The sequence below is a fragment of the Crinia signifera genome, chromosome 2, assembly GCF_055691185.1.
Source record: "Crinia signifera chromosome 2, ASM5569118v1, whole genome shotgun sequence".
Taxonomy (NCBI): domain Eukaryota; kingdom Metazoa; phylum Chordata; class Amphibia; order Anura; family Myobatrachidae; genus Crinia; species Crinia signifera.
In genome coordinates this window covers 48,914,122-48,939,970 of record NC_139218.1, presented here as the reverse complement: position 1 = coordinate 48,939,970, position 25,849 = coordinate 48,914,122, and the positions used below count along the sequence as shown (strand labels likewise).

Here is a 25,849-nt window from a genome sequence, read left to right as displayed (position 1 = left end):
AAAAATCGTGTTGCCCATCACATCCAAGTCCTGGAATGTACTATATGAGTGCTGCAGCCAAACCTCCGAAAACTGCATTTTCGGAGGTTTGGCCACATTTTTACTTTGCTGCATTTCGCCCACTGTGTGAGCCAGCAACAATAAATTTTAACTGTCTCGCGAAAAATTTGGACAGTTGGAAGAGATGGGATTGTAGGGGGTGGTCTCTCAGTACCAGCAAACTCCTAACAGGAGTTGGGAGTTTGTTGGTACTGAGTTACAGATGTATTAAGCCTGGAAAAGTGAAAGGTGATAACGCACCAGACAATCAACTCCTAATTGTCATTTTCAAACACAGCTGATTGGCTGGTGCGTTATCACCTTTTACTTTCAAATCCTTTTGACATTCATCACCACCCATATATGTGAGTGGGGTACGCACTTCCATTAACGAAGCACAAACAGTTTTAGGAGTGATTTTTATTTATTTCTTATCCATTGTAAAACAATACTACACATTTTGTAGTTATATTTTATATTTCAGGTCAACTTTCCTGAGGGACTTCGTTTGAAGTAACATCCAAAGAAAAGAAAAATATGACTTCCTTCTGTGCTACAGATTATTGAATCATCATACTAAATCACGGGCAGGGAACTTTTTTTACCTTTTACCTCAAAATAAATGTATATATGCCAACGTTACCACCTTGATTTGAAAGGAAGGAAATCCTATCATTGTAATACACACTGTACCCCCAGAAATTGATGGTCTATCCTGCTAGTAGGGTACACAGTCTGGCAGCCATTGATGATAATAATGATTAATATGTATGGCTATACATGGTAATCATCATCATCATCAATGGCTGCCAGGCTTTGTGTGGTATAGCCATTGATAATGTGATGTCCATCCAACTATTGGTGTCAGAAATTTCAAGATGATATAGTGACAGTCTTTTTTCCACTATACTTGAGATAGGTATACCTTGACAGGAGCTTATAATCAGGCAAAGAAACTCGGCGCCGCAGCAGCACAGACTGCACGCTGCCAAGATGACGCAGCAACTAGTGGGTGGACTTGGAGGCTGGGGCATCACGCAGAGAAGCATGTTATACACAAGGGCCTGAAGCACTGCGTCAGGTCCTTGTACACTACAGTACTGTAACACACACAGCCGGGCATGCATATAGAATCTATATATAGATTCTATATGCAATTAAATGAAATTCCTGGGGATAATGGACGGTCACGCTGCTGAGACACAGTCGGGCATGCATATAGATTCATATGCATGCTCGGCTGTGTCTCGGCATTGTGACTATCCATTAGCCCTAGGAATTAAACTTTGACTCCATTTGGGATAATTTACCCATGTTCCCTGACCACTGCACTAGATGGAAGTACAGCATATTCACATATACTTTGTTTAATCACAGTGTTGTTTATTCACTGTTGATACACAGCGCTTTTGATTGCCTTTTTATCCAAAATGTGTCTGTTTGTATGGTGAGGATCCAGTAGCTGAGAGAGGGAAAGGTGAGCACCCAGATACAGGGGGAAAGGGAGGTGTTTGCACTAAATACCTGGGAAGGTAAGGGCATGAGAGTACCCAGTGGCTGGTATTGCGGTGCTAACACTCACGTCTTACCAGCGCAATGGTCTGTGCTGCACCTGGGGCGAAATGTAATAGGGGTTGATTTTTGGTCACGTTTAAAAATCGCACCAAATCGCGCCTTTGAAAATCGCATTTTTGCACGATTTTCGCATATGTAATGAGATGCGAATTCGAAGAAAAAAAGCGCAATATAGTTTTCAGTCATGAAAATATGCAATTTTCAGTCATGAAAATATGCAATTTTCAGTCATGAAAATATGCGATTTTCAGTCATGAAAATATGCGCATTTTTAGATGTGCGATTTTTGGTTAAAAAAAATGGCGTGGGGTCCCCCCTCCTGAGCATAACCAGCCCCAGGCTCAAAGAGCCAGTCCTGGTTTCATAAAATCACAGGGACAAACAAGTTAAGGTTCCCTTGATTTTACAAAACAAGAACCAGGCTCAAGGGCCGGTCCTGGTTCCCAAAATACAGGGGACAAAAGGACAAGGGGTCCCCCATATTTCAAGAAGCAGCACCGGGCCCAACCAGCCAGCAGCGTAATGCCACAGCCGGGGGGGAGACTTTTTATACAAGTCCCCCCCGGCCAAAGCATTCACCCCCTGACCGGTCAGCATGGGCAGGGGTCCTGGGGATCCCCCCAAAGAAGGGTCCCCCCCCCTCCAGAACTTACCTGCCCATCCTGAAGTCCGGGGCTGTCCTCGATGCCCCTGGGCGGTGGGCATCAAGCTGATTAAAGTGTAAAATTAGAGAAAGCTATTGTGTCTTGCTGTGGAACTATGAGTCCCAGCAAGCCTGCACCACATACATGGACTTTGAGAACCACAAGTCCCAGCATGCAGGGCAATAAAGGGCCCGCTGGGACTTTTAGTCCCACAGCAGTACAAATAGTTAAATAAATACACACACACTGACAGTAAAACGTTATTGCACTCGGAGCCCATTCATCCAATACTTACCTATGTTGCCATGAAGCATCGGCCCCTTTGTCCAGTAGTACCCATGTGGGTAACTGTGGATAGAAAACATACTCACCAGCCATCTTCAGGGCTTCTCCAGGACCCCTGCACCGCTGTAGTGCCGATTCGGTGTTGTGTTTACCTCTGGGGCTCTGCCCCCCCGTTCGGAACTTAGGCCGGCCAACAGGCAACCATGTTCCGGGATTTCCTGAGGCAGCCATGGCGATCTCTGGATCTGATGCACGGTCCCAGGACCATGCATCGGATCCAGAGGCAAAACGCATTTAATATGGCACTTTTTTTTTTACATGATTTATCAGCCTGATGGGTCAAAATCGTGTAAAAAAAACAGCCAAATCGTATAAAGGTCCCATACGCTACGGCGACTTCTCTGAGGAGAGATATCGCATTCAATGCCCTTTGAACTCCCCAGCACCTTCCCAGATGACAGGCTGCATTCGAGGGGACGCAATGCTATGTTACGGTGTCCATGTCAATGATGTCGACATTCAGGTAAAAAAAAAAGTGAAAAACCCCATGTCGACCTTCACGCATTTCGACCTTCATTGGTAGACCTAATGTTTGTCTAGCCCAGTGGTTCCCAAACTGGGGTGCCTCAGGACACTTGCAGGGGTGCCTTGGGTTGGTGGACCAAGATCAATTCATATTATTTATGGTCAATGTACCAGGCAAAACCAGTGCTTGTGGCTGCCAATCATAATATATGTGGACAAACAGAAGCAAATCCTGTCCCTCGGCAGATAACTGGGACATATAAACACAATGCACTTCATTTAATATTTTTTAGTGAATTTCTTTATAAGAAGGCCTAGGGGTGCCTTGAAAATATTTTGATGCTCTAGGGTGCCGTGATTCAAAAAAGTTTGGGAACCCCTGGTCTAGCCTATGATCTTAAATGTATGGCCACCTTTATGTTACTTAGTAGTGATCAAATTTGCTACTTGCTGGTTTTGTTTATAGGAAATATGCAACATTTTTGTACAATAGGAAACAAAGTAAAGAATAATTTGGGACATAGTGGCATTTATGAAGCATGAAATTAAAGCTTTTTTTCAGAAGTGTCTATCTATAGTTGTAATTATACACACATACATATATTAAAAACATATTTTCTCTCGCTGTCTCACAGACTCTTCTGGAAGCTAAAATACCATGGCAGCCCAAGGAGAACTTCAAGTTCAGTTTAAGTTTGTTCTGGTTGGTGATGGTGGTACGGGTAAAACAACATTTGTGAAACATCACTTGACTGGCGAGTTTGAAAAGAAATACATAGCAACACTTGGGGTGAAATTTAATAGGGTGAGAGACTCAGAAAGTGAGATTTGGTAACAAATCTCCAGTTTTTTTAATCGGCAATCATTCACACTGCAAAATCAAACCAAATCGCTCACTTTCTGAATCTCTCATCCTATTAAATGTCACCCTTGGTGTTGAAGTCCATCCCTTGGTTTTCCATACTAACAGAGGTCCAATTAAATTCAATGTGTGGGATACTGCTGGTTAAGAAATGTTTGGTGGTCTCTGTGATGGTTATTACATCCAAGCTCAGTGTGCCATTATCATGTTTGATGTTACATACAACAATGTACCAAACTGACAGAGAACTTGTAAGTGTATGTGAAAATATTCCTACAGTCTTGTGTGGCAACAAAGTGGATATTAAGGGCAGAAAAGTTAAAGCAAAGTCCATGGTCTTTCATAGGAAGAAGAACCTTCAGTACTACGACATTTCTGCAAAGAGTAACTACAACTTAGGAAAACCCTTCCTTTGGCTTGCCAGGAAGCTGATAGGTGAGCCTAACCTTGAGTTTGTAGCCATCCCTGCTCTTGCACCACCGGAAGTGGTTATGGATCCTGCGTTGGCAGCACAGTAGGAAATCGATCTACAGGTTGCTCAGACTACAGCACTGCCAGGTGATGACCTGAGGTTAATGAAGATGGAGTCAGAAGTCTAGTTTTATAGGAATCTGTCCGGTGATGTCAGTGGTGCAGCGTGTTTGCCACTTTATTATCTAGCTGAGCGGAACATATGCTTTAATCTTGAAGGAAGGAGATGAATGGGCTTCATAGTGAATGTGGCAGTTCTGAGAAACTAATAGCCCTTTTACACCAAAAATCCCGATCCGACCCGGCAACTGGAACACGGATCCACGCCAGGTCGGATCCGGGATCTGCACCATTTACACTGCGGTGCTAACCCGCAGTGTAGACGGAAGCTGCTGGGCTGCCCCCTTGGTGAATGGATGCCACACACAGGCATCCATTCACCTCCTCCCTGCTGTGTGCGCCCCCTGCGGTCCGGATTCCCCCATTGATGAAAACGGGAGCTGGGATGGATGACCCGGCGTACCCATTTACACTGCCCTCTACCCAGGTCCTAGCCGTGTTCAACCCAGGACCTGGGTAGAAGTCCCATGTAAAGGGACACGGGTTGACCCATTTACACCCCCGCTGACCTGGGTTTTTGTGGTGATGTAAAAGGAGTATTAATAAATCTTTTATATTTTGGACCTGCGTATTTAGCTGTTTGGGACTGCAAATAATATTCCCTAAAATTCCCAATCTAAAGGTGCATTTATCGCTGGCAATACGTTTGAGTTTGTTCACGTATACAATGGAGAATGCTCCTAAATGTGCTCTAACAGATTTTTATGACATCAATTTATATAATCAATGTAATGCACAAGGTTAGTGCCTATCAATCCTGTCTCTCTGTCCCCAACTAGCCGAGATGCATATCAACTAGTAATGTAGGGGAGATCACCATGGTGATCAGGAGCTTGCACGCCCAATCAGGTTCACGTCACATCCGACTTCCAGGTCTGATCGTCCACTGTGGGCGTGGCCTGTATTCGTGGCTCTCCTGCGAGGCCACGCCTCCGTTTTGCCGCTATGGGGGCATGACCCAGAGGCTCTGTGAGCCTCTAGCCATGCCCCCAGCCCCCTGGCTGCGGGAATAGACGCTGTGCGCGTGCTCACAGCGTTTATTCCCTGCTGCTCAGCAGCCGACAGGGGGGACTCCCAACAGCCCCCCCTCGCCGCAGGACACTGCCGGCTGCGGGAGGGACACGGGAATGTCCCCGAAAACCGGGACTTTCCCGCGGTTTTCGGGACTGTTGGGAGGTATGCTAACACTATTGCTCAAAATGGGAGTGGTGAAAAGTCTGGCTGAGTACCTTCACCTCTGCCAGTGGTAGGAGGTGTTGTTTCCGTAAACCCACTGGTGAGAGGGGGGAGAAACACTGGGCCTAGTAGTTTGGCTCTCTTGACGGGGTTCGTAGCCCCCGAAGGATGAGACAACGAAAGGCTCAGTCTAGTATCCATTCCCAAGGAGCGGAGAAAGGCTGGGACTGAGTAGATGGCTCCTGTTCCAGAGGTTCGTAGCCTCTGATGGGGAGACCACGAAAGGCCCAGCTTAGTACCTTAACCTTGGGATCAGAGAAACACTGAGACTGAGTAGATTGCTTTTCTGAGGGGGTCGCAGCCCCTAAGGGAGTCAGTCGAAAAGCCCAGTGGAGTAACCATTCCCATGCCAGGGGCTGGAAAGTGCCCTACGATGGGAACAGAGAAACCTTGGTCGGACGCTGATCGGTCGGTTGCTTGGAGTCCGAGGCTGCACTGTGCCCCCGGGGAAACTCGGGGGTGCCGAACATGCACGGGTGATCCCAAAATCACCATGCACTAGTATGGCACTTGCACTGCGCACTTCCCTTCAGGTAGCGCTTCACGTCCTTACCTCGTCCTTTTGGATGGGGTAGGACAATTTTTCACACCCCCACCCCGGCCTTCTGGCTAGGGTATCCTCTCACGTTCGTCACTTTTCACGTTCCTTGTTTTTTGTAGTTTTGTCACTTTTTTTGGGGGTAGTGTGGTCGACCCTTTCGGGCCTTCCATTTCCCCAATGTGCCGAAGCTCTCGCCTTTTGAGGAGAGCTTCGGTCCCCCGAGGACGACCCGAGCCGCAAGGCGGAGGGAAGTCTACTGAGGGTCTCTCCAAACCTTCGGGTGCGGAGAACCCACCGTCCTAACCCTTCCGGGGGTTGAGGAATGAGGGTCTCTCTAAGCTTCGGCGAAGAGGACCCACCGTTCCCTATTTTCCCCTCTTCGGCCTTAAGGTTGAGAGGGGTTAGGGGAAACACGGGGCCCGTCTCCTTCGGGAGATGGCCCACTTCGATCGCACGGCCCCCTTTGCATGTGTTTAGGCACAGCACTGGTGGTAGGGAGCACACCTCGGGCTCCTGAGTTTTTTCAAACTAAACAATATTGCTCAAAATAGCTACAATACACATAGCTATCACATTAATGTTTGATTCCAGGCATACTATCTTGTATAAAGCTCACAGCAGACTATGCTTTTAAAGGTGAGCAGTTACCAACACACCTGTCACTATATATAATATAGACAAAATTATACAGTATATATATATATATATATATATATATATATATATATATATATATATATATATACTGTATATACACAAATATTGAGTGCTGTAGGGTTAATCTGCGCCCCTCCCTGCAGCCACCACCCCCTCCCTCATATCTCTCTCTCCTCCAGGATTCCCGCCTCCTGCTCCCGCACACTAGTGTCCGGCTGTCGGTCACACGCAGGCCGCTGTACGTGTCTCTAGCAGAGGATGGAGCCCCAGCAGCAGCGCCGGCACACAATGCTCCTGGCTCTCTGCCTTGCAGTGCTGCAGGCGGCCGCTGCCACCTCCTCTGCACCGGAAGATAAAGAGCAGCCTCGGCCTGGCCGGGCCAGTCAGGACGGCGAGTGTCACTTCTACGCTGGAGGACAGGTGTACCCCGGGGAGGCGACCCGTGTGCCGGTGTCCGACCACTCCCTGCACCTCAGCAAGGCCAAAAGTGGGTAATAATTCCGCTTGACAGAGAGCGATGCTGCCGCAGCCACCACCGCTGTCCCCTTCTTCCCTTCCTCTAGTGCTGCGCTGGGCTTCTCCCATTGGTGCACATGCTCATCAGTGACACAGTACAGCTGCTGCTCTGCTACTAGCTTCTGATCAATGTTTCTTTATTGTGTGCATGTCTGTGTCCTGTAATTTCTTCCTTTCATACAGTTATTTGAATTTAATATTTTAAATAAAAAAAATATATCTATTTAGGTTTTAAAATGATTTTAGGATGTTATTTTCTCCGAAATTGTTCTTCGGTGACCCCAAGACACTCCAGGAATTTTCCTGCCTCTTCAATGGGTTTACTTGACTTGGTTTGCAAATTATTGTGACTTTGATTGTGTCCAAAGACTGTAACCCATGTGCACAGATGTTAGATGTGTCCTTTTTGAGTTTTAGATTTGCTGTGCCCTCATTTGGGCCAAGTAGCGCCCTCGCTATGCCAGATGCTGTGTGGCTGAGCTGCTGACGACACGAGCGTCAATTGCTTGAAATTTGTATAATTTGCTTAAGTAACTGCGATGCTGGTGTTCACTGGCCAACTGGGCTGTGCGACATTTGCTTATCTGTGTGTGAGCCTGAATCTCTGAATAATGCTCAGCTGCGGCTGTTCCTCATGTGACAGCCCGTAGTAATTTGTACTTGTGTGGTTAAAGTCTGACTTCTCTAGAGTATGCCATAAGCTGTATCTGCAGTGTGACTACATTGCTGGTACGTTACTCGCCTCGGTCACTTCGGTGTCAATTCAATACTGCGCACAGTGAATAGCGCCAGGAGGGAGCTCCCACAGATATTCTTATCCACGTGCTGCAATCAATTAGTGGATTTCTGCTCACACTCCTCCTGGAGTGCAGGCAGAAATACGACTATAAACTAGACTGATAATGCTGTTTTAAGCCATAGCGCGGCGCCAACAGCATCGCCACGGGGCACTGAGTTGGAAAACGTTGGTACTTGCGTCTAAACACCCGCAGGTACATTCTCCAACTTGGCAGCATGTTGATTTAGAATGGTTCCGGAAGTTATTCACTGCACACAGTATTGAATCGACCCCTTTGTGTCACTTTGTGCATCTTGTGACATATTGTGTAAAGAATCCCAGCGTATGAGGGCCCGTCAGTACATATAGACCACCGTTTGCTGTTGAATGATACATAAAACAAAGGATAAAGCATTTGGGTTGGATTCCTTTATGTTCATTGTGCTATTCTTATGCCATTGGGATGTTAGCTGTGGTACTATGAGCAGTACACTTTAGTTTGCAGCAACACAGGGGAGAGTTCTAATGTGCATGTTTTTGGGGCAATGTGTGTACAGTATAGCCTGCCCTATCCCTATAGTGGAATAAATCCCCCTGTTTCACACTGGGAAAAGGTCAACTCTCATTATTTTGGGTTGTTTAGAGACCCAAACCCCTAAACTTTGGAAACCTATTTTCTTTTACGGGTGATTTCTGTGTTTGAGTTCCGACGTGGTGTCCCTTGAGGTGCCTGTCTGTTTTGCTTTGTTTATTTAAGCTTGCTAGAGATATTCCCTCGCTACTAAGGACACGTAATGCATAACTGTTAGAGCTTGGAGGGACTGGCATGCAGGCGAAAGGTCTCTTCGGCTCAAATAATCCTCAATTGATTTCTTGCTCTGCCTTCTGTAAAAGGTTTATTGTAGAACTGGAAAAAAAAGAATTTGAATTATTTTACTGAATGTTAAAACTGAGTAACGGAAGCAATGAGCATCTGCACACCTTGCTACTACATACGGTTATGGTATGAAAGGTTAGCACACACAAGGTTGACCTGAAAAGGTCATTGTGAACAATCCGCCCGTTAAATCGGACCAAATAGCCTCTCCCTGACATGCCGTCGGGTCCGATGCGCGGTCCCGTATGCATCGGACCCAACCAGGTGGTCGGACTGGCAGGCCGCCCGACCACCCATTCCTCCAGGTGGCGAGGTGGGCGGGAAGCTGGGACGTATGCGATCCATTATAACGGATCGCATTTGTCCCTGCCGCCAGGAAGGTCCCGGCGGCTTGCAAGGTATCGGGTGTCCATACACTGCTGAGAGACATCGCAGGCAGTGTATGGGCACCTTTAAGGTTTATTTTTTTTTTTCTCCTATTTGAGATAAAACCACTTTGAATCCAAATCAGTGTACTGCTCGACCCATATCCGGTTGAAATGCATTGGGTCAACCACTGAAGGCTGACATGGCTCAGGTTGACACATTAAAAAAGTCGACATGTAGTGTTCATTCTAGCACCCGCCATCTTTGAAAACCCATGCAGTTCCTTTTCCCTGCCTGGGGTGTCGCTGTATGCTGTGGTGTTTCTAGCACAGGTCTGGTTTGCATATCAGTGCCGATATACAGACCATACTGCTGTAGTGCTTCTAGCACAGACAGCGACACCCCAGGCAGGGAAGAGGAACTGCAAGGGTGTGCAGCGAATTCTCCAGCCCTCCGGAACCTTGCGAACGTGCAGCAAATCCTAAATAGGATTCGCTGCACATTGCGTAATTTAACATTGAATATTGCACTCTGACTCATGGAATGTGCCCGAAATTCACATCCTGACAGGGAATGTCAGCTGACACCTAACACACCCTAAATTACACACCACAAATAACAAGCTGTGTCAAACTCAGGGCCCTCCAGCTGTTGTGGAACTACATGTCCCAGCATGCCCTGCCACAGTTTTAGCATTCCATGATATAAAATCTGTGGCATGGCATGCTGGAAAGTGTAGTTCCACAACAGCTGGAGGGCCATGATTTTGACTCCACAAAAGCAAGCTATGCCCACCAACCTTACAATGAGGGTCACTGAGTGTTACCTTCCTCCCCCAACCAACCACTTCACCATAACTGCACCACTTACTGTTTTGCAGCGCCGCTGCCACTCTGCCCTTAGCCTCCAGAAATAAGCGCCTCTGCCGCTCCGACTGCCCGCCTCCACCGACTCATTTGGCATTCCTTTGGCACCTGATGTACATCTAACGCCAGTGTGCGGGTGCGCGGTGATGTCACCCGTGCACCTGCGCAAAGCACTACTAGGACCGGGCTTCAGAAGAAACCTCAAGCTCTTTAGCAGCCCTTGAAGTCCGTTCCCGGCAGTGCTTTTCACAGGTGCCAGCGCTTCTTGTCACTGTCGGCAACCAATCAACCTGTGGGCCACAAAAGTAGTCGGCCGAGTTTGACATGCCTGTACTACATAGTATATAAAGCTCTTTAAGAACTTAACACAATTTGTTTTTTCTCTTTTTAGTTTCCAAGCCAGCGCCATACTGGGAAGGAACAGCAGTGATAAACGGAGAGTTCAAAGAACTGAAACTTACAGATTACAAAGGAAAATACTTAGTTTTTTTCTTCTATCCTTTGGATTTGTAAGTATTTTTTTATTTTATTTTGTTGTATACATTTCTAAAGTAAGCCCCTTTCTTCATTGGGTGTATTATTATAGCGCAACTGGGCCGAGCGCAACGAAGTCCCTTGCGGCTCGCTGTACTTGCCACGCTGCGGGCACAGTGGCTTGCCACCTATTCTATTCTCCCTCTATGTGGGTCGTGGAACCCCACGAGGGAGAATAGCCGCTGCCCGTATTTCGGGGTTTTAACAGTCGGGATTCCGACATCAGTGTAATTACTGTCGTAATCTCGACTGTCTGTCAGTCATCCGGCACCCTTCTTCACTGCCTTTTTTGAAATTCCAGTATCCCTCTACTCCACCTTTTCGTTGCAAGCCAATAATGACACTGGTTTATTACCACTCCCTTATGGTAGTTGTCTTGTTTGCTACTGGTCTAAAGGGGCCTACACAGGTAGCAATACCCAGGCATATTCTCACTAGATCACTTAGAAAATGCACCTACATCGCTCCGTGTGTAGGGCTATAGCGATGCACAGCCCTGCGAGTCACTATCGCCCTGGAAATTACTATCCAACATGCTGGATAAATCTCTATAATTGCTGGTCTCAGGGCCAGTGTTTGAGCTGATTTCAGCTTTAAAGCCGCCCGTGTGTATGGGCAGGCTGTGAGTGCTGTTGCGCGCTCCCTTGCCGGTGGCTGCCGTTCATCTGGTGGTATTACCAGCAGACTGAGCGGCTTTCCATAGCGTCCTATTATGGAAACCAGTTCAGTGGCAAAAAATCACTGGGCAGTGTGAAAATTGCTTAATGTGTACACACTAAGCGATTTTTCAGCCCATCAATTTTGGCGATATCGTTGTGCATACACGCTTTGCAAAATTGCTCAGTGTGTATGCACCTTAACACTGTATGTACAAATTCTCTGCACCTTTTTAAATCTGTTTTTCTTACTGCTACTTAATGGGATTTTTTTTTTTTTCCCCATTTGTCTCCAGCACCTTTGTATGTCCAACTGAAATTATTGCGTTTGGCGACCGCATAGAAGAATTCAGATCGATAAATACTGAAGTTGTAGCCTGCTCAGTGGACTCTCAATTTACACACTTGGCATGGTTTGTATCTCTATACACTACAATTTTTCTCTTTGTTTAGTCATGTTGTCCTCCTGATCATGAATACAAACCTCTTGTGTCAGCGTTAGTGCTCTTGTCATAAATGATTTAACCCTTTGAGTGCCAATCTGTGAGAGATGCGCAAAATATCCGCTAAAAATGCCAACATCTGAGAGATGTGCAAAATAGAGTGTTAGCATCTCGGTGAGAGAGGTGCAAAATATCTGCTTAAAAAATGTCAGTATCGCTCACATTTATTATATAAGTTCAAATACAAAATGCTGTGTTAAAAAAAATAATAATAATTAGATTTCCTATTTAAGGTGTGTATGAACCTTTATGTGCTGGCAAGGTGGTACAGGATCTGTGTTTTTTTTTTTTTTTTTTTGGGGGGGGTGGTTTTTCAAGGGTATAGGTTGTATAAACCTGATTTAAGAATCTGAGCTTTGATACATATTTCTTCTGATAGGATAAATACTCCACGGAAGCAAGGTGGGCTTGGGCCCATGAAGATTCCTCTTTTATCCGATTTAACGCATCAGATTTCAAAGGACTATGGTGTATACCTAGAGGACCAGGGTCACACGCTCCGGTTTGTACATTTTAAGTGCATTCACATACCTGGTTTACTATACAAAGTATCTCCCCCAGGCTTCCATGCATCATATGTGAGGCTGGGGTTTTGAGCCTGGCTACCTGTAGACCTAACAAGTGTTTTCACCACCATTAACATGATATTCTAAATCGCTAATAATTGACATATTGATACTATATCAATGTATAATGTGTTCATCCACTGCTTTCTGTTCTGACGTTACATTAACAACTGTAAAAAGTGTACGGACAGATATTTGCTTGGACTCAAGGGTTCTAAAGAGAGCTTTAGTTAATTACAATAATTCCCTTGGATATTGCTGTTCTACTGTCCTTAACAATTAGATATAGTTTCCCTAATGTGCTGTATATAAGAAAGGAGTTTTGCAGATACTGATTTCTCAAATTTGACCACTAGTGCAGTCCTGTCTAACTGATCCCAGCGTTCTTCACTAGCCGGTAACTGGGAGGGTGTGCTGGGACCGCAGGTTGGACAGGCCTGCACTAGCAAATGATGCTATTGTCCCATTCCCAATGCTAGGGCAGTGCTTGGTCTCGTTTTCAGCTGACTTGTCTGTGCTGTGCTGAGATCTGTTGGGAAAGCCCCTCCAGCTAAAGCCCCATATTTTTTGTATTGTGTTTAACACTTATGGTGTGTACACAGAGTGAGATTCCTTTATTCGACTAATAGTGTGTACGATGCAGCGATGGCAATATGTGGTCCCGCACGTCTCCATCACCCGCAGGGAAAAGCAGTGCTTGCACTGGCTCTCCCCGTTGGATCGTGGGGCTTTGCCTATAAACAATAGGCAAAGCCCCGCTCGGCACGATTGCTCTGCACACTTCATCGCGGGGTGTAACGCGATGTGTGCTGGGCCATCCTGCTTAAGCCCGTCGCCCTGTGTGTACAGTACATAAGACATCGGCCGTTGTCTACAACTTATTCTGACGGCCAACATTTTGACACTGCTTTATAATGTTGTTAAGACCTCTGTGGCACAACAAATATTTTTTTTTTATTTTTTTTTTAACCTAACTTTAATTATTGTCCTGTTTTATTTTTTTAAATTAGATTTATATATGCAAAAGTAACTGTGACATGTAGCTTTCCAAGAAACCTATTCTGAAGATCAATGTAAATCGAGTACTGGCTCTTAAAATTACAAAATAATACTGTATTAAATCTAGGCTACTCAGTTACCTTGAGCACCTCACTACCTGATTAAACTGAAGCTATTCCTAACATATTATTTATCTAATCCTGGGCAGATGTGCAGTCTATAATACAGGTTGAGTATCCCTTATCCAAAATGCTCGGGACCAGAAGAATTTTGTATAGTGGATTATTCTGTAATTTTTATATTTCATTGAGGTATCCTGCATTTATGTTTAAACACATTAAATACACAATTATATTTTATTTGTGCATGAAACAAAGTTTGTGTCCTATCTCAGGCACTGAAAAGAAAAAAAATGACATTCTGGAAACTATGGATAAGGGATACTCAACCTGTAGTATAGCTTCAAGCAGATATATTATGCCTTTTTTTTTTTTTATCACCATGGAAAAGCATCAGAAAATGCCCATGAATTAATGTTTTGGTTCTAATATTCGGAACTACAACTAGTAGTTAATTGGTGCTAATTGATCTATCCATGCAAAACCTCTTATATAATTGTATGTTAAAGTGAATTACAGCTGTTCACAAGCAGCTTAGGCAAACTTTATTATATTATATTAAATATATATAGTTTCTTAATAAAGAAATAAAATTCATTGAGTATGTATATAGAGGTTGAGTATTCCTTCTCCGACATGCTCGGGACCACGAGCATTTTTGCGCAGTTTACAACACAAAGGCCCTGTGCAATGAATCCTTGGGACCGGGGATGCCGCTGAAACAGATTCTAATGGCTGCCGTGGACAGAAAGGGAAGTATAAAACATGTGGCAGGGGGCGGACAAAAGAAACGGAAAAAAAGCAGATATTCTGCAAAACCACGGTTTTTGGAATACACGGTTAAGGGAGACTCAACCTGTATTCTAGTTCTCTCTTAATTCCACAAATGCTCATAAGTTTGAGGTTTACTCTACCAGCCACCCTATCAGGCCACATATTTAGGTGGGTTAATTGCTTGTTGAATGTCCATGCTACCATCCCACTCGAGCGGGCCTGGCCAATCTGTGGCTCTCCAGCTGTTGTGGGACTGCACATCCCAGCATGCGCAGTCACAGTTTTAGCATTCCCTAATGGCAGTCTCTGAACAGCTGGTGAGCCACCGGTTATCCAGGGCTGTCTTTTTTTTTTTTGTTTTCATTATCTCTGTGATCTTGTAGAAGAATTGACTTTAGATGTATTTAAAAGAGCCTTTATACTTGTGTGTCTCCAGCCTATATTTACACATGCCTACTTGCTCCAGTCATCACTAAATGGTGAGCCTTCTACTGATTTTTTTCTCTTTCAATGGTCCTGGTGACACAGCTCAACACTGGGATGTAGGAGGGTCCGAAGGAGCCAGGCACCTATCCTAAAGTTTTAGAGGGTAGGCTCCTCCCCTACTGCATCCCTGGACTCTTCAGTTCGTGTTAGGTGCCCACTGGAGTGGGTGCTATTCTAAAGGGCTGCAGGAGCAGCCGAAGAATTAGAGTAGTTAGGGGATTTTTATTATTTTATTAACTTTTACCCTAGCTAGGTAGGCACAGTGTGAGGATTCTCATAGTGAATCCTCACACTGCTTGCGCAGCAGGAGCTGACAGAAGCGCGTCCTGTCAGCTCACTGTGCACAGGGGAGACACTGTCTGGTCTCCCTGTGCAGCGCTTATAGCCTTTTCTAAAAGGCTGCCTGGGCTCCGGAGTACCCTGAAACCGGCTCCACGTTTAGGTGGGGATCATGGGGGACAGGCGCTCCGTGATGGCGGCGGCCATTTTATGCGGAGCTTACACGCTGAGCTCCTAGATGAGAGGACAGCAGCGTTGTGACAGGCATGTTCCAAGTGATCCCCATTTGAGGGGGAGACACTGGAACTAGGAAATCCTACCTAAGGAGCGGCTTGCTGGGGGTGGTTGGCGCCAAAAGGTCACGGACCCCGCAGCAGCAGGGACCTGTGGTCTCTTCCTTCACTCTGACTTTGGCGCCTTTCAGAACGCTTGCAGCGGAGCTGAGCTGGCTTACTGATCCTGGCAGAGTGACTTGGATTTCCTGGGCATCGCTTCCCCGCAGTTGAAACCAACAGACGATAAGTGACTGGGTGCATTGCTCTGTATAAACGCTTGTACATTGTTTGCACTGTGTATACTGATAGATATACATTTATCACTTGCATCATGTCTGAGCATCAGGCTGTGGTTTTGGGGGAGGGAGCCCTTAATGCACTGAGCGCGTGCAATGTTTGCACACAAAAGTTTGTCCCTGAGCAGATGGCCAAGGGGGGCTTATGTATTACTTGCGCTGATGTGAGACCCATGGGCAGTGATCCCCATAGGGCAGAGCAGATGGAACCTGCGTGGGCCAGGGCCCTAGGCAGGTCAGTAAATGCTTTGGTGCAGCTTTTGGACAGGCAGAGTGATGGGCTGGTAGAATCACAGAGACCTATGCCATCATCTCAGCAGTCGTCTGGCTCCTTGCCTCTTACCCAGGCAGATCCTGCACTTATCCAGGTGATGCAGGATACTGCAAAAGGGATTAACAGGTTCAGTGAAATGCTGGACAAAATGGATGATGTGGCAGGGACCCCTAGAAGGTCTTATGCTTTAACTACTGTGGTAGATGAAGAGGAAGGAGAGTATACTGACATCCCCTGGGATCAGGGTGATGATTTGGAAGAGAACTCTGCTGCTGGTATAGAGGATCTCATTGTAGCTGTGAAGCAGGCTTTAAAGCTGACTGTGGAGGATAAGACTCCTGTTAAAGGTGTTTTTAAGCGACAGCGGAAGGAGGCTGTTACTTTTCCTTCAGATGAGGGGTTACAGGAATTGTTAGAAGGGGCTTGGAAAACTCCTGATAAGAGGCTTCAGATGCCAAAACGATTCCTTAGTCTGTACCCCATGCCAGAGTCTCATGCGGAGCTCTGGGAAAGGGTCCCAGTTGTGGACGCTTCAGTGGTACGTTTGTCCAAGGCTACTGTATTACCAGTACAAGGCGGTGCAGCTTTTAAAGATTCTGTGGATAAAAAGCTGGAGGGAAACCTCAAGGCTATCTTTGAAGGGGTGGGGTTTACCTTACGACCCCTTATTGCTTCAGCCTGGGTTTCTAAGGCCATGATAGAGTGGGCTGGTGAATTATGCACCATGCTGCAGGCTGACCCGGGTGCATTACTGCTTGCAGAAAAGATTAAGGCAGCAGCAGAATATGCAGTTGAAGCAGAGGAGGAAGCTATTAAAATGGCAACCAGAGTGTCCACAGTCTCCATTAATGCCAGGAGAGTGCTTTGGCTTAAAGCCTGGGAAGCAGACAATGAGTCCAAGAAGGCTCTGGAAACATTAGCCTTCAAAGGAAAGGTACTCTTTGGTACCGAATTAGAGGAGATTATAAAACAGGCCACAGGCGGCAAAAGTACATTCCTGCCGGCCTCCTCAGCAAAGCAGACATCCAGATTTTCTGCTTTTAAGCCGTCCTTTCGGCCCTCCCCTAGAGGTGGTGCGTCCTTTCGAGGACAGTCTTTCAGGGGAAGGTTTCAGCCCTCTAGAGGCAAGACACAAAAGTCAAAATTTGGCTCTTTTCACAAGAAGCCTGCCAATAAAGGAGAGGATAAACCCTCTGCATGACTGTCAGGGGCTTTGCCCGACAGTGACAAAAGTGGGCGGGCGTCTCACACTCTTCAGGGACGCTTGGGCCTCTCTAGGCCAGGATGCCTGGGTGCTAGACATCATAACACAGGGTTACAAAATCCCTTTCAGAGGGCCACCTCCGAAGAGGTTCATTCCCACATCCTTACCAAAGGAGGCACGGCTGCGTACAGCTCTTGTGAGAGCAGCGCACTCCCTTTTGGAAAAAGGGGTGGTTACACTAGTCCCCAAGACAGAGTGGAAGAAAGGCTTTTACTCCACGCTGTTCCTGGTGCCCAAACCAGACGGGTCTTTCAGACCAATACTAAATTTGAAGTCTCTAAATGTTCATTTATGGGTAGACCATTTCAAAATGGAGTCTCTACGGTCAGTACTCCTGAGTCTGGACCAGGGAGAATTTTTGGCGTCCATGGATGTCCAGGACGCATATCTGCACGTCCCTATACACCCGGAGCATCAGACCTTGTTGAGGTTTGCCATAGGAGACCTGCATTTACAATTCCGGGCGTTACCCTTTGGGCTAGCAACCGCGCCAAGGGTATTCACAAAGATAATGTCAGTGATGGCGGCGGTGCTGAGGCTCAGGGGAATCACAGTAATACCCTATTTGGACGATCTCCTGTTCAAAGCGGAGTCAGCAGCCATGCTGCAGAGTCACTTGGCAGAGGCCATCAGTTTTTTGCAGGCTCACGGCTGGATTTTAAATTTGCAAAAATCTCAGTTGGTACCGTCACAAAGACTCCAATTCCTGGGAGTTATAATGGACACCCATCTTCATCGGGTTTTCCTCCCGGAGATAAAGGCCAGGGATCTGGTCACCCTAGTCCAGGAGATTCTCAGGGCTCAGAGCATTTCAGTATGGAGGTGCCTCAAGCTCCTGGGGAAAATGGTGGCGTCATTCGAGACGCTTCAATTTGCCAGGTTCCACTCTCGGAGGTTCCAATGGAACATTTTGTCAGCCTGGTCAGGAAACACTTTGACCATGAAATCCGAGATGATAGTGCTGTCTTCGGACACTCAGGAATCCTTGAAATGGTGGACAGAAGTAGATTCCCTTCAGTGGGGTCGGTCATTACAGACCTGGGACTGGTTGGTAGTAACTACCGACGCCAGTCTCAGGGGCTGGGGGGCAGTAGTCCTGGATCTCAGGCTTCAGGGCTTGTGGACGGCAGAGGAATCAGCGTTACCGATCAACATCTTGGAGCTGAGAGCTGTCTGGAAAGTGATTTCCTTGGCGGGAGACAGGTTACAGAACCTCCCTTTGAGGATTCAGACCGACAATGCCACAGCTGTGGCGTATCTGAATCACCAGGGAGGTACACGCAGCAGATTGGCCATGTGGGAAGTGTCCAGAATCTTCCTATGGGCGGAACAGAATGTTCCAGCTGTATCGGCTATATTCATTCCAGGAATAGAGAACATAGAAGCCGACTTCCTGAGCAGGGAGGAGCTCAAGGAAGGGGAATGGAGCTTACACCCTCAGGTGTTTCACCAGATCACCTCGAGGTGGGGAATCCCGGATGTGGACCTGATGGCATCCAGGGTCAACCGTCAAGTGCCCAGGTTTTATGCCAGAACGAGGGATCCACTGGCGGAGGCGGTGGATGCCATGACTATTCACTGGCAGGGAGATCTCCTTTATGCATTCCCACCAGTACCAATGTTACCGAGACTTCTGAAGAAAATACAGGGGCAGAAGGTTCCAGTGATCTTAGTGGCCCCAGATTGGCCAAGGAGGTCCTGGTACTCGAGGCTTCAGAGGTTGTCTGTGGACTCATGGCGACTACCTCTGAGACCAGACCTTCTAAGACAAGGCCCATTCAATCACCTGGATTCCGATCGATTGATTTTGACGGCCTGGCTATTGAAACCACCATTTTGAAAAGAAAAGGGTTTTCTGAGGCAGTAGTACAGACGATGATAAAAGCCAGAAAAGCTGTATCTTCGGCAAATTATTATAGAGTCTGGAAGACTTACATTCGATGGTGTGAGAGAAGAAAGGCTCATACATCTCATTTTAAGCTATCAAGAATGATGGAATTCTTACAAGATGGTTTTTCATCGGGCCTAAGCCTTCAGTCACTGAAGGTGCAGATTTCGGCCTTGTCCATCTATTTCCAGAAAAAGATAGCCATTTTGCCGGAAATTCAAACCTTTTTACAAGGAGTATCCAGGTTGAAACCTCCATACAAGCAACCAGTAGCACCTTGGGATCTATCACTGGTTTTGGAATGCCTTCAAAAAGCACCTTTTGAACCTTTAAGGTCGGCTGACTTTAAGTTTCTCACGTGGAAGCTAGTGTTTTTGTTAGCAGTAGCATCTGCTAAAAGTTTCAGAATTGGGAGCTTTGTCATGTAAATCTCCCTTCTTAATTTTTCATGATGACAGGGCTGTTTTAAGAACAGTGCCTCAGTTTTTACCGAAGGTGGTATCTACCTTCCATTTAAATCAGGAGATAGTTCTACCTGTGTTTCAACCCCCAGAGGGTTCTAAGAAAAGGGACAAGTTGAGAACTTTGGATGTTGTGCGTGCCTTACGCATATATGTGGACAGAGTGAAGAGTGTCAGGAAGACTGACACATTGTTGGTATTGTATGACGTACACAAAATTGGTTGGCCTGCATCTAAGCAGACTATTGCTAGGTGGTTGCGGTCTGTGATAGCCTTTGCATACACCAAAGTGGGTAGACCAGTACCGGCCAAAATAAATGCGCATACCACCAGGTCAGTTGCCACCTCTTGGGCGGTTCGACATGGGGCCACAGCTGAGCAGGTTTGCAGAGCTGCCACTTGGTCATCTGTTCACACATTTGCCAAATTCTATAGATTCCATGAGTTCGCGTCGGAGGACGCATCATTCGGGCGAGCAGTGCTGAGAGCTGCAGACCTGAGCGTACCCTCCCAAAGGACCGGCTCTGGAACGTCCCAGTGTTGAGCTGTGTCACCAGGACCATTGAAAGAGAAAAAGGGATTTTTGTAAGAACTTACCGTTCGAATCCCTTTCTCTGATATGGTCCTGGTGACACAGCGATCCCTCCCTTACGCTCAGTAAGTATGCCAGAAGTTTCATGATGTTCATGTTAAAATGGTTAAAAGTTAACAGTTTCTGTTATAAAATGTGCATATAATATGTGCAGGCGTTTGTACTGAGTTAATGTATTCCAGTGGCTTTGAAAGATGAACTGAAGAGTCCAGGGATGCAGTAGGGGAGGAGCCTACCCTCTAAAACTTTAGGATAGGTGCCTGGCTCCTTCGGACCCTCCTACATCCCAGTGTTGAGCTGTGTCACCAGGACCATATCAGAGAAAGGGATTCGAACGGTAAGTTCTTACAAAAATCCCTTTATTTATTTTATTTTTTTTATTTTTCTTAGAGGTCTTTTCATAATAGATGACAAGGGAGTCCTCCGGCAGATTACAATGAATGATCTTCCTGTTGGGCGATCTGTAGATGAGACTCTTCGTCTTGTCCAAGCATTCCAGTACACAGACAAACATGGGGAAGGTAAGTGATGTGCTGTCTAACTCTGGTCACAGTGGATAGCATTGCTGCCTAAATGCATTGGAACTATATGTGCGGGCAGTTTTATAAATGTTATATTGATTTCACTATTAAGAACATATTTTATAGATTATCTTTGTTTCAGTCCAACTTGAGAAACTGAGCCAAATAAAGTGGCTGGTACCTTTTATTCCCGTCCAATCTGCTCCGATCTGTAATTTTTCAAACCCAGCCTACAATTTGACAGTTAGGAGTTTTTTGGCCAGTGATAAAGTACCAGGCACTTTATCACTGCACAGAGCTTAATAAAGCTACCCCATAAGCCACTATCATATTAGCCCTTGAGCCATATGGGAAGAATTGGTGGATATCTCAATGGTCCGTATCAAATCATCTGCAATTTGGGTCCTGGTGGCTGCTTATTGGGGATTATGCTGCTCATGCCTCAGGCAGGCAGATCATAATGCCAGATAACAGCGGGTATCTGAGCTAATAGGCTACCCAGTGGCGAACCTATTAACTGTTTCTAATAGGATGCCTCCCATAGTTTTCACATATGGTACAAGAGCAGTAATGTGGAGACGACTTAACTTTTCTTCTCCATGGCAGCCATAATGTATATGTTAATACTGTAGCTGCACAGAGACTTCTGCTTCTCCTTGGTGGCCCATTCCTCTTCTCAGTGTGGTAAGGCAGTATATGTGCTGGTGGTCCCTGCTCTAGGAGTGCAGTTGGAGACTACGAAGACTCCCTGGGAACATTTAATTTGACAAGGTTTGCTGAATGATTGGGAAGCTGTATACAGCACTATGAATTATTTTGTGAAAGTTGGTTTTGCGTTGAGGATTTATGTTTGGAGCCTGAGCTCCACCCCAAAAAGCTAAAGGGCACCCATTCTAGATAAGCTAGTAACATGGGTGGGTTTCAATCTTGCAGGACGTTCGTAAATTGATGGGCGGTCACTGGGGTCCGTCCAGCCTTTTATGGGCGTGCCCACAAACTATGGACACACCCATGAAAATGCTGGGGGAGCACCTGCGAATGCGGGTGGCTGACTTCACATGACGTCAGTGCCCACCCACATTTCTGCCATGTCTATTTAGGATAAAAGCACGTATAGACTTCCATTTATCCACAAAGGCTAAAAATGCCCAAAGAGATCAATGTGCTGCAAAAGGAGACAAACATTGACTAACAAAGAATGGGAAATGCAATACATTTTAAAGACTGGTCCATGTCTGTTCTCTTGTGGGACACCCTGTATGTAATGTGTTTGTTTTGCATTTGAATCACTGAATGTATAATCTTCTGCATTGTGGCTAATTGGGTTTTTCTTTCTTTCTTAAGTTTGCCCTGCAGGGTGGAAACCTGGTAGTGAAACCGTAAGTACACTTTTTATAGTGTTTCAAACCTCCTCCTTCCCGCCTCCCGGAGATATTCAATTAAACACAAATTGCTTATTGTCTAAAATATGCTGTGCAGGAAAAGGCTATTCAATTAAATATCCTTCTTTCAAAAAAAAAAAAAACATGTAAATCGGGATTTGGATGCGGGACCCCTTCCGCACCACTACCTGAGTTTGCATTGATCTTGCAGATTTTTACCTCGCAAGGTTCAGTCTAGTATTGGGCATTCATGGGTGGGTAGTAATCCTTGACTAATAAATTGCTCTGGCATATCAAACTGACTATTCCCCTATGCTGCTGGTTAATGTTACAGAAATCTTATTTACTATACCAGTGGTTCCCAACCCTGGTCCCCAAGTACCCCCAACAGTGCACATTTTCCAGGTCTCCACACAGAATCACAGGCAAAATAATTCACTCCACCTGTGGATCTTTAAAATGTGACTGAATAATGAGTGCATCTGCCAGGTGACCTGGAAAACGTGCACTGTCGGGGATACTTGAGGACCGGGTTTGGGAACCACTGTACTATACTATAGTCACATTCTATCTATAATTCATTCTGAAAGTACTACATTTGTTTAAATTAGATCAGACCTGATGATATTATGAAAGTATGGTGGCCAAGGCAGGAACTGTAAGTAACTTTCTAGAACACATAGTTTTTCCTAGATTCATTGCTAAACTATATATAGGGTGCCTTCCACTCCCAGACTTGAGAAAACTTTTTTATATATTCAAAAGAACATCGAGAGGTGCAACATCAAACCGAAGTTTCGGGGAAAGCTTCCCATTTTCAAGGTGCAGATGAAAACAGGGAGCTTTCCCCGAAATGTCTGTTTGATCCCATTTCGGCAAAGAATCTGGAAAATGCAGTTGGTTGTGAATCCTTTATAATTCTATTTGCCTCTATATAAGTATTTATGTACAAGGGAGAAAATAGGGGGAAGTAATTTAATTGAAGGAAAAAAAAAACCTTAGCTGTATGGGATTTTCATTTAGCTGCACAGTTTTGCTATTTAAATAGAGGACATCAATCTATGCTCTTGCCTGGTGACACAGGGGCAGATTTATTAAGCTTGGAGAAGAGATAAACTGGAGATAAAGTGGAGAAAAGGTAAAAGGAGATAAAGCACCAGCCAATCAGCTCCCAACTGTCTTTTTCAAACACAGCTGATTGGCTGGTGCTTTATCTCCTTTTACCTTTTCTCCGCTTTATCTCCAGTTTATCTCTTCTCCAAGCTTAATAAATCTGCCCCACATTCCCTTAAAAGTAATTAAATTGTAAACTTCCAATTGGCCTAATTAGTGTGTGTGTGTGTGTGTGTGTGTGTGTGTGTGTGTGTGTATATATTACATTGCACTTCATTGGGCAGTATTCAATGAGAAAAGTTCTCCGTGTTTTGTGGAGAATTTGTGCTTTGTTTGCCTTGGACGGAGCATTTTGCTCTCCAAAAGCGAGCAACCCTATTCAATGTGAAATATTCTCCGTCTTTTTAAGTGATTTTCTCCGTCTCTCTCCGTGTAGCAATTCTCCATCTTTTGATGGAGAGCTGGAATGTGAACTTTTGAACGTAAAGGTTTTTTTTTTAAATTTTGGTGTAAAAAAATCAGGTTTTTTTTCCTGTGAAGGGGCATGTTATTTTTATTCATGTGCTTATAGCACATGAATATATATTTAATTTAAAAAAAAATATTTTTTTACAATTTTTTTTTTTTTTTTTTACACAGTGCAGCCAGCAGGGGGCTCGAGCCGCTCATTAGATATTCATATATTCACTGCACCCGAACGTAACTATGCACGAACGGTGCAGTGAATACTGGGTCCCCCGCTGGCTATAGGGGGGTGCAGCCTGGGTCCTGGAGAGCCCCCCTCCCCTCCACAGTCCTCTGGAGCAGCCAGGGAGACTTTAATCTCTCTGGCTGCTTCCGGCTCCCTGAAAGCTCCCTGCAGGGGTTAAGACTCGCCGCGAGTGGCGGCGAGTCTTAACCACATTGAATAGAGGGAGCAGGAGTGGCAGCGAGCCCTCCGGAACACGGAGAGTGCATGGAGAGCGAAATAAAACGCTCTCCATGCACGGAGAACTTTTTCATTGAATACTGCCCATTGAAGTCTGACTGAGTGCTGCCTGGTTCTTTTCAACACCCTAATAGGGGAAGGGAACCTCCATAATGTCTGATACAGTATATTTCATGTTTAACTAAGTCTTTCTCATGGTCCATACAAGGTAAGAGTTTGACTGTAATTTCCCTTGAACTCTCCAGAGCCCAGAAATCACTGATATTGACTATACACTGTGCGATTTTGCTATAATAGAACACTAGATTGTACATTTTATTTTTTGCCCTTGGGGAGTGCGTCAAAATGTAATTCAGTAATGAGTGCTCCAAAAGCGCCCCTTTTTTTTCATTTTATTTTTTTATTTAATTTTATTTAGACTGCAGGGCAACTTCTAGTAGAATGTACAGCTGTCTTTTGCTCTAAATCAGGCATGTCCAACGTTGGCCCTCCAGATGTTGTGAAACTACACATCCCAGCATGCTTTTCCACAGTTTTGCTATTAGAGAATGCTAAAACTATTGCAAAGCATGCTGGGATGTGTAGTTTCATAACATCTGGAGGGCCAACGTTGGACATGCCTGTTCTAAATGAAGCAAGCAGTCTCCCGTCCTAACGGGAAACTATGTGTACCAGGGAATGTGCTGCATGCGGTGTTAGCGTCTGTATGCAGAATCACTTCCCCCGGAGACCACAGCAAGGTTTTACTCCAGCATTTAGGCAAGTAACTTGTGGCACACCAACCTCCGCTTTTCCTACTCCCATTGTTAATAGTTTAACCTTTTTACTAAACTGTCCCGATTTTTTTCACAGGGGGGGGGGGGTGGGGGGGGGAGGTTTGGAATAGTCCCGCCGGGGGCCAGCAGTGCCTGCAGTGGGGGTGCTAGACTATTATGGCAAACAGGGGGATGGGACATGGTCAGCAGCTCGGAGCTCTGGCCATGTCCCCAAGGTGGTGAAATGGGGTTTTGGCCTTGCTGGAGCTTCATCCCCTGCAAAGCCATGCCCTTTTTTTGTTTTTTTTTTAAGCATGGTGACTTGGTAAAATTTCTTTACATGCACTTTTCCGATTACATAGCTCTACATTGTAGTTGTCTTGTTCATAAGTTATGGGACACTGTACCCAGTTTTATTTTATTAATCATCATGTGTTTTTTTTTTTCTTTTAGATAATTCCTGACCCAGCTGGGAAACTGAAGTATTTCGACAAGCAACATTGACAATAGCTAAACATGCAGGGTACTGGACACTTCCCCGACAGTCAAAACCCTGACACTCTGGGTCCCAACGGCCACCGGCTATTCTCCCTCGTGGGGGTCCACGACCCCCATAGAGGGAGAAGAGGTAGCGAGCCCGTAAGGGGCTTTGTTGCGCTTGCCCCGCTGTCTGAGTCCAGCCAGTCGGGATCCCGACTGTTGGGACCGTATACCACACCCAAACCTGCATGGAGTACTGCTAAAAACGGGTTGATGGCTCATTAAAATTCTATGAATTTTGATATTACGTTGTGTCCAAGTATTTTTTTTGTATATTCATGGGTGG

At 45.6% G+C, this 25,849-nt stretch overlaps 1 protein-coding gene and 1 pseudogene across 2 annotated transcripts; both read left to right on the top strand.

The window, feature by feature from the left end:
• Window positions 1-3,687: 3,687 nt before the first annotated feature.
• LOC146058393 (GTP-binding nuclear protein Ran pseudogene) lies at window positions 3,688-4,529 on the top strand (annotated as a pseudogene).
• Window positions 4,530-7,124: 2,595 nt separating this feature from the next.
• Window positions 7,125-25,810, top strand: PRDX4 (peroxiredoxin 4). Of its 2 annotated transcripts, XM_083171994.1 has the most exons (8): window positions 7,125-7,442; window positions 10,750-10,867; window positions 11,845-11,961; window positions 12,431-12,553; window positions 20,715-20,845; window positions 22,190-22,224; window positions 22,839-22,885; window positions 25,477-25,810. In XM_083171994.1, exons 1-8 carry the CDS (start codon window positions 7,214-7,216, stop codon window positions 25,478-25,480), a joined length of 804 nt encoding a protein of 267 aa, XP_083028120.1. In that variant the 5' UTR covers window positions 7,125-7,213; the 3' UTR covers window positions 25,481-25,810. The 2 variants fall into 2 exon arrangements, with proteins under 2 accessions (XP_083028120.1, XP_083028119.1); XM_083171993.1 differs by lacking the exon at window positions 22,839-22,885 and having other exon boundaries at window positions 7,128-7,442.
• Window positions 25,811-25,849: the final 39 nt, after the last annotated feature.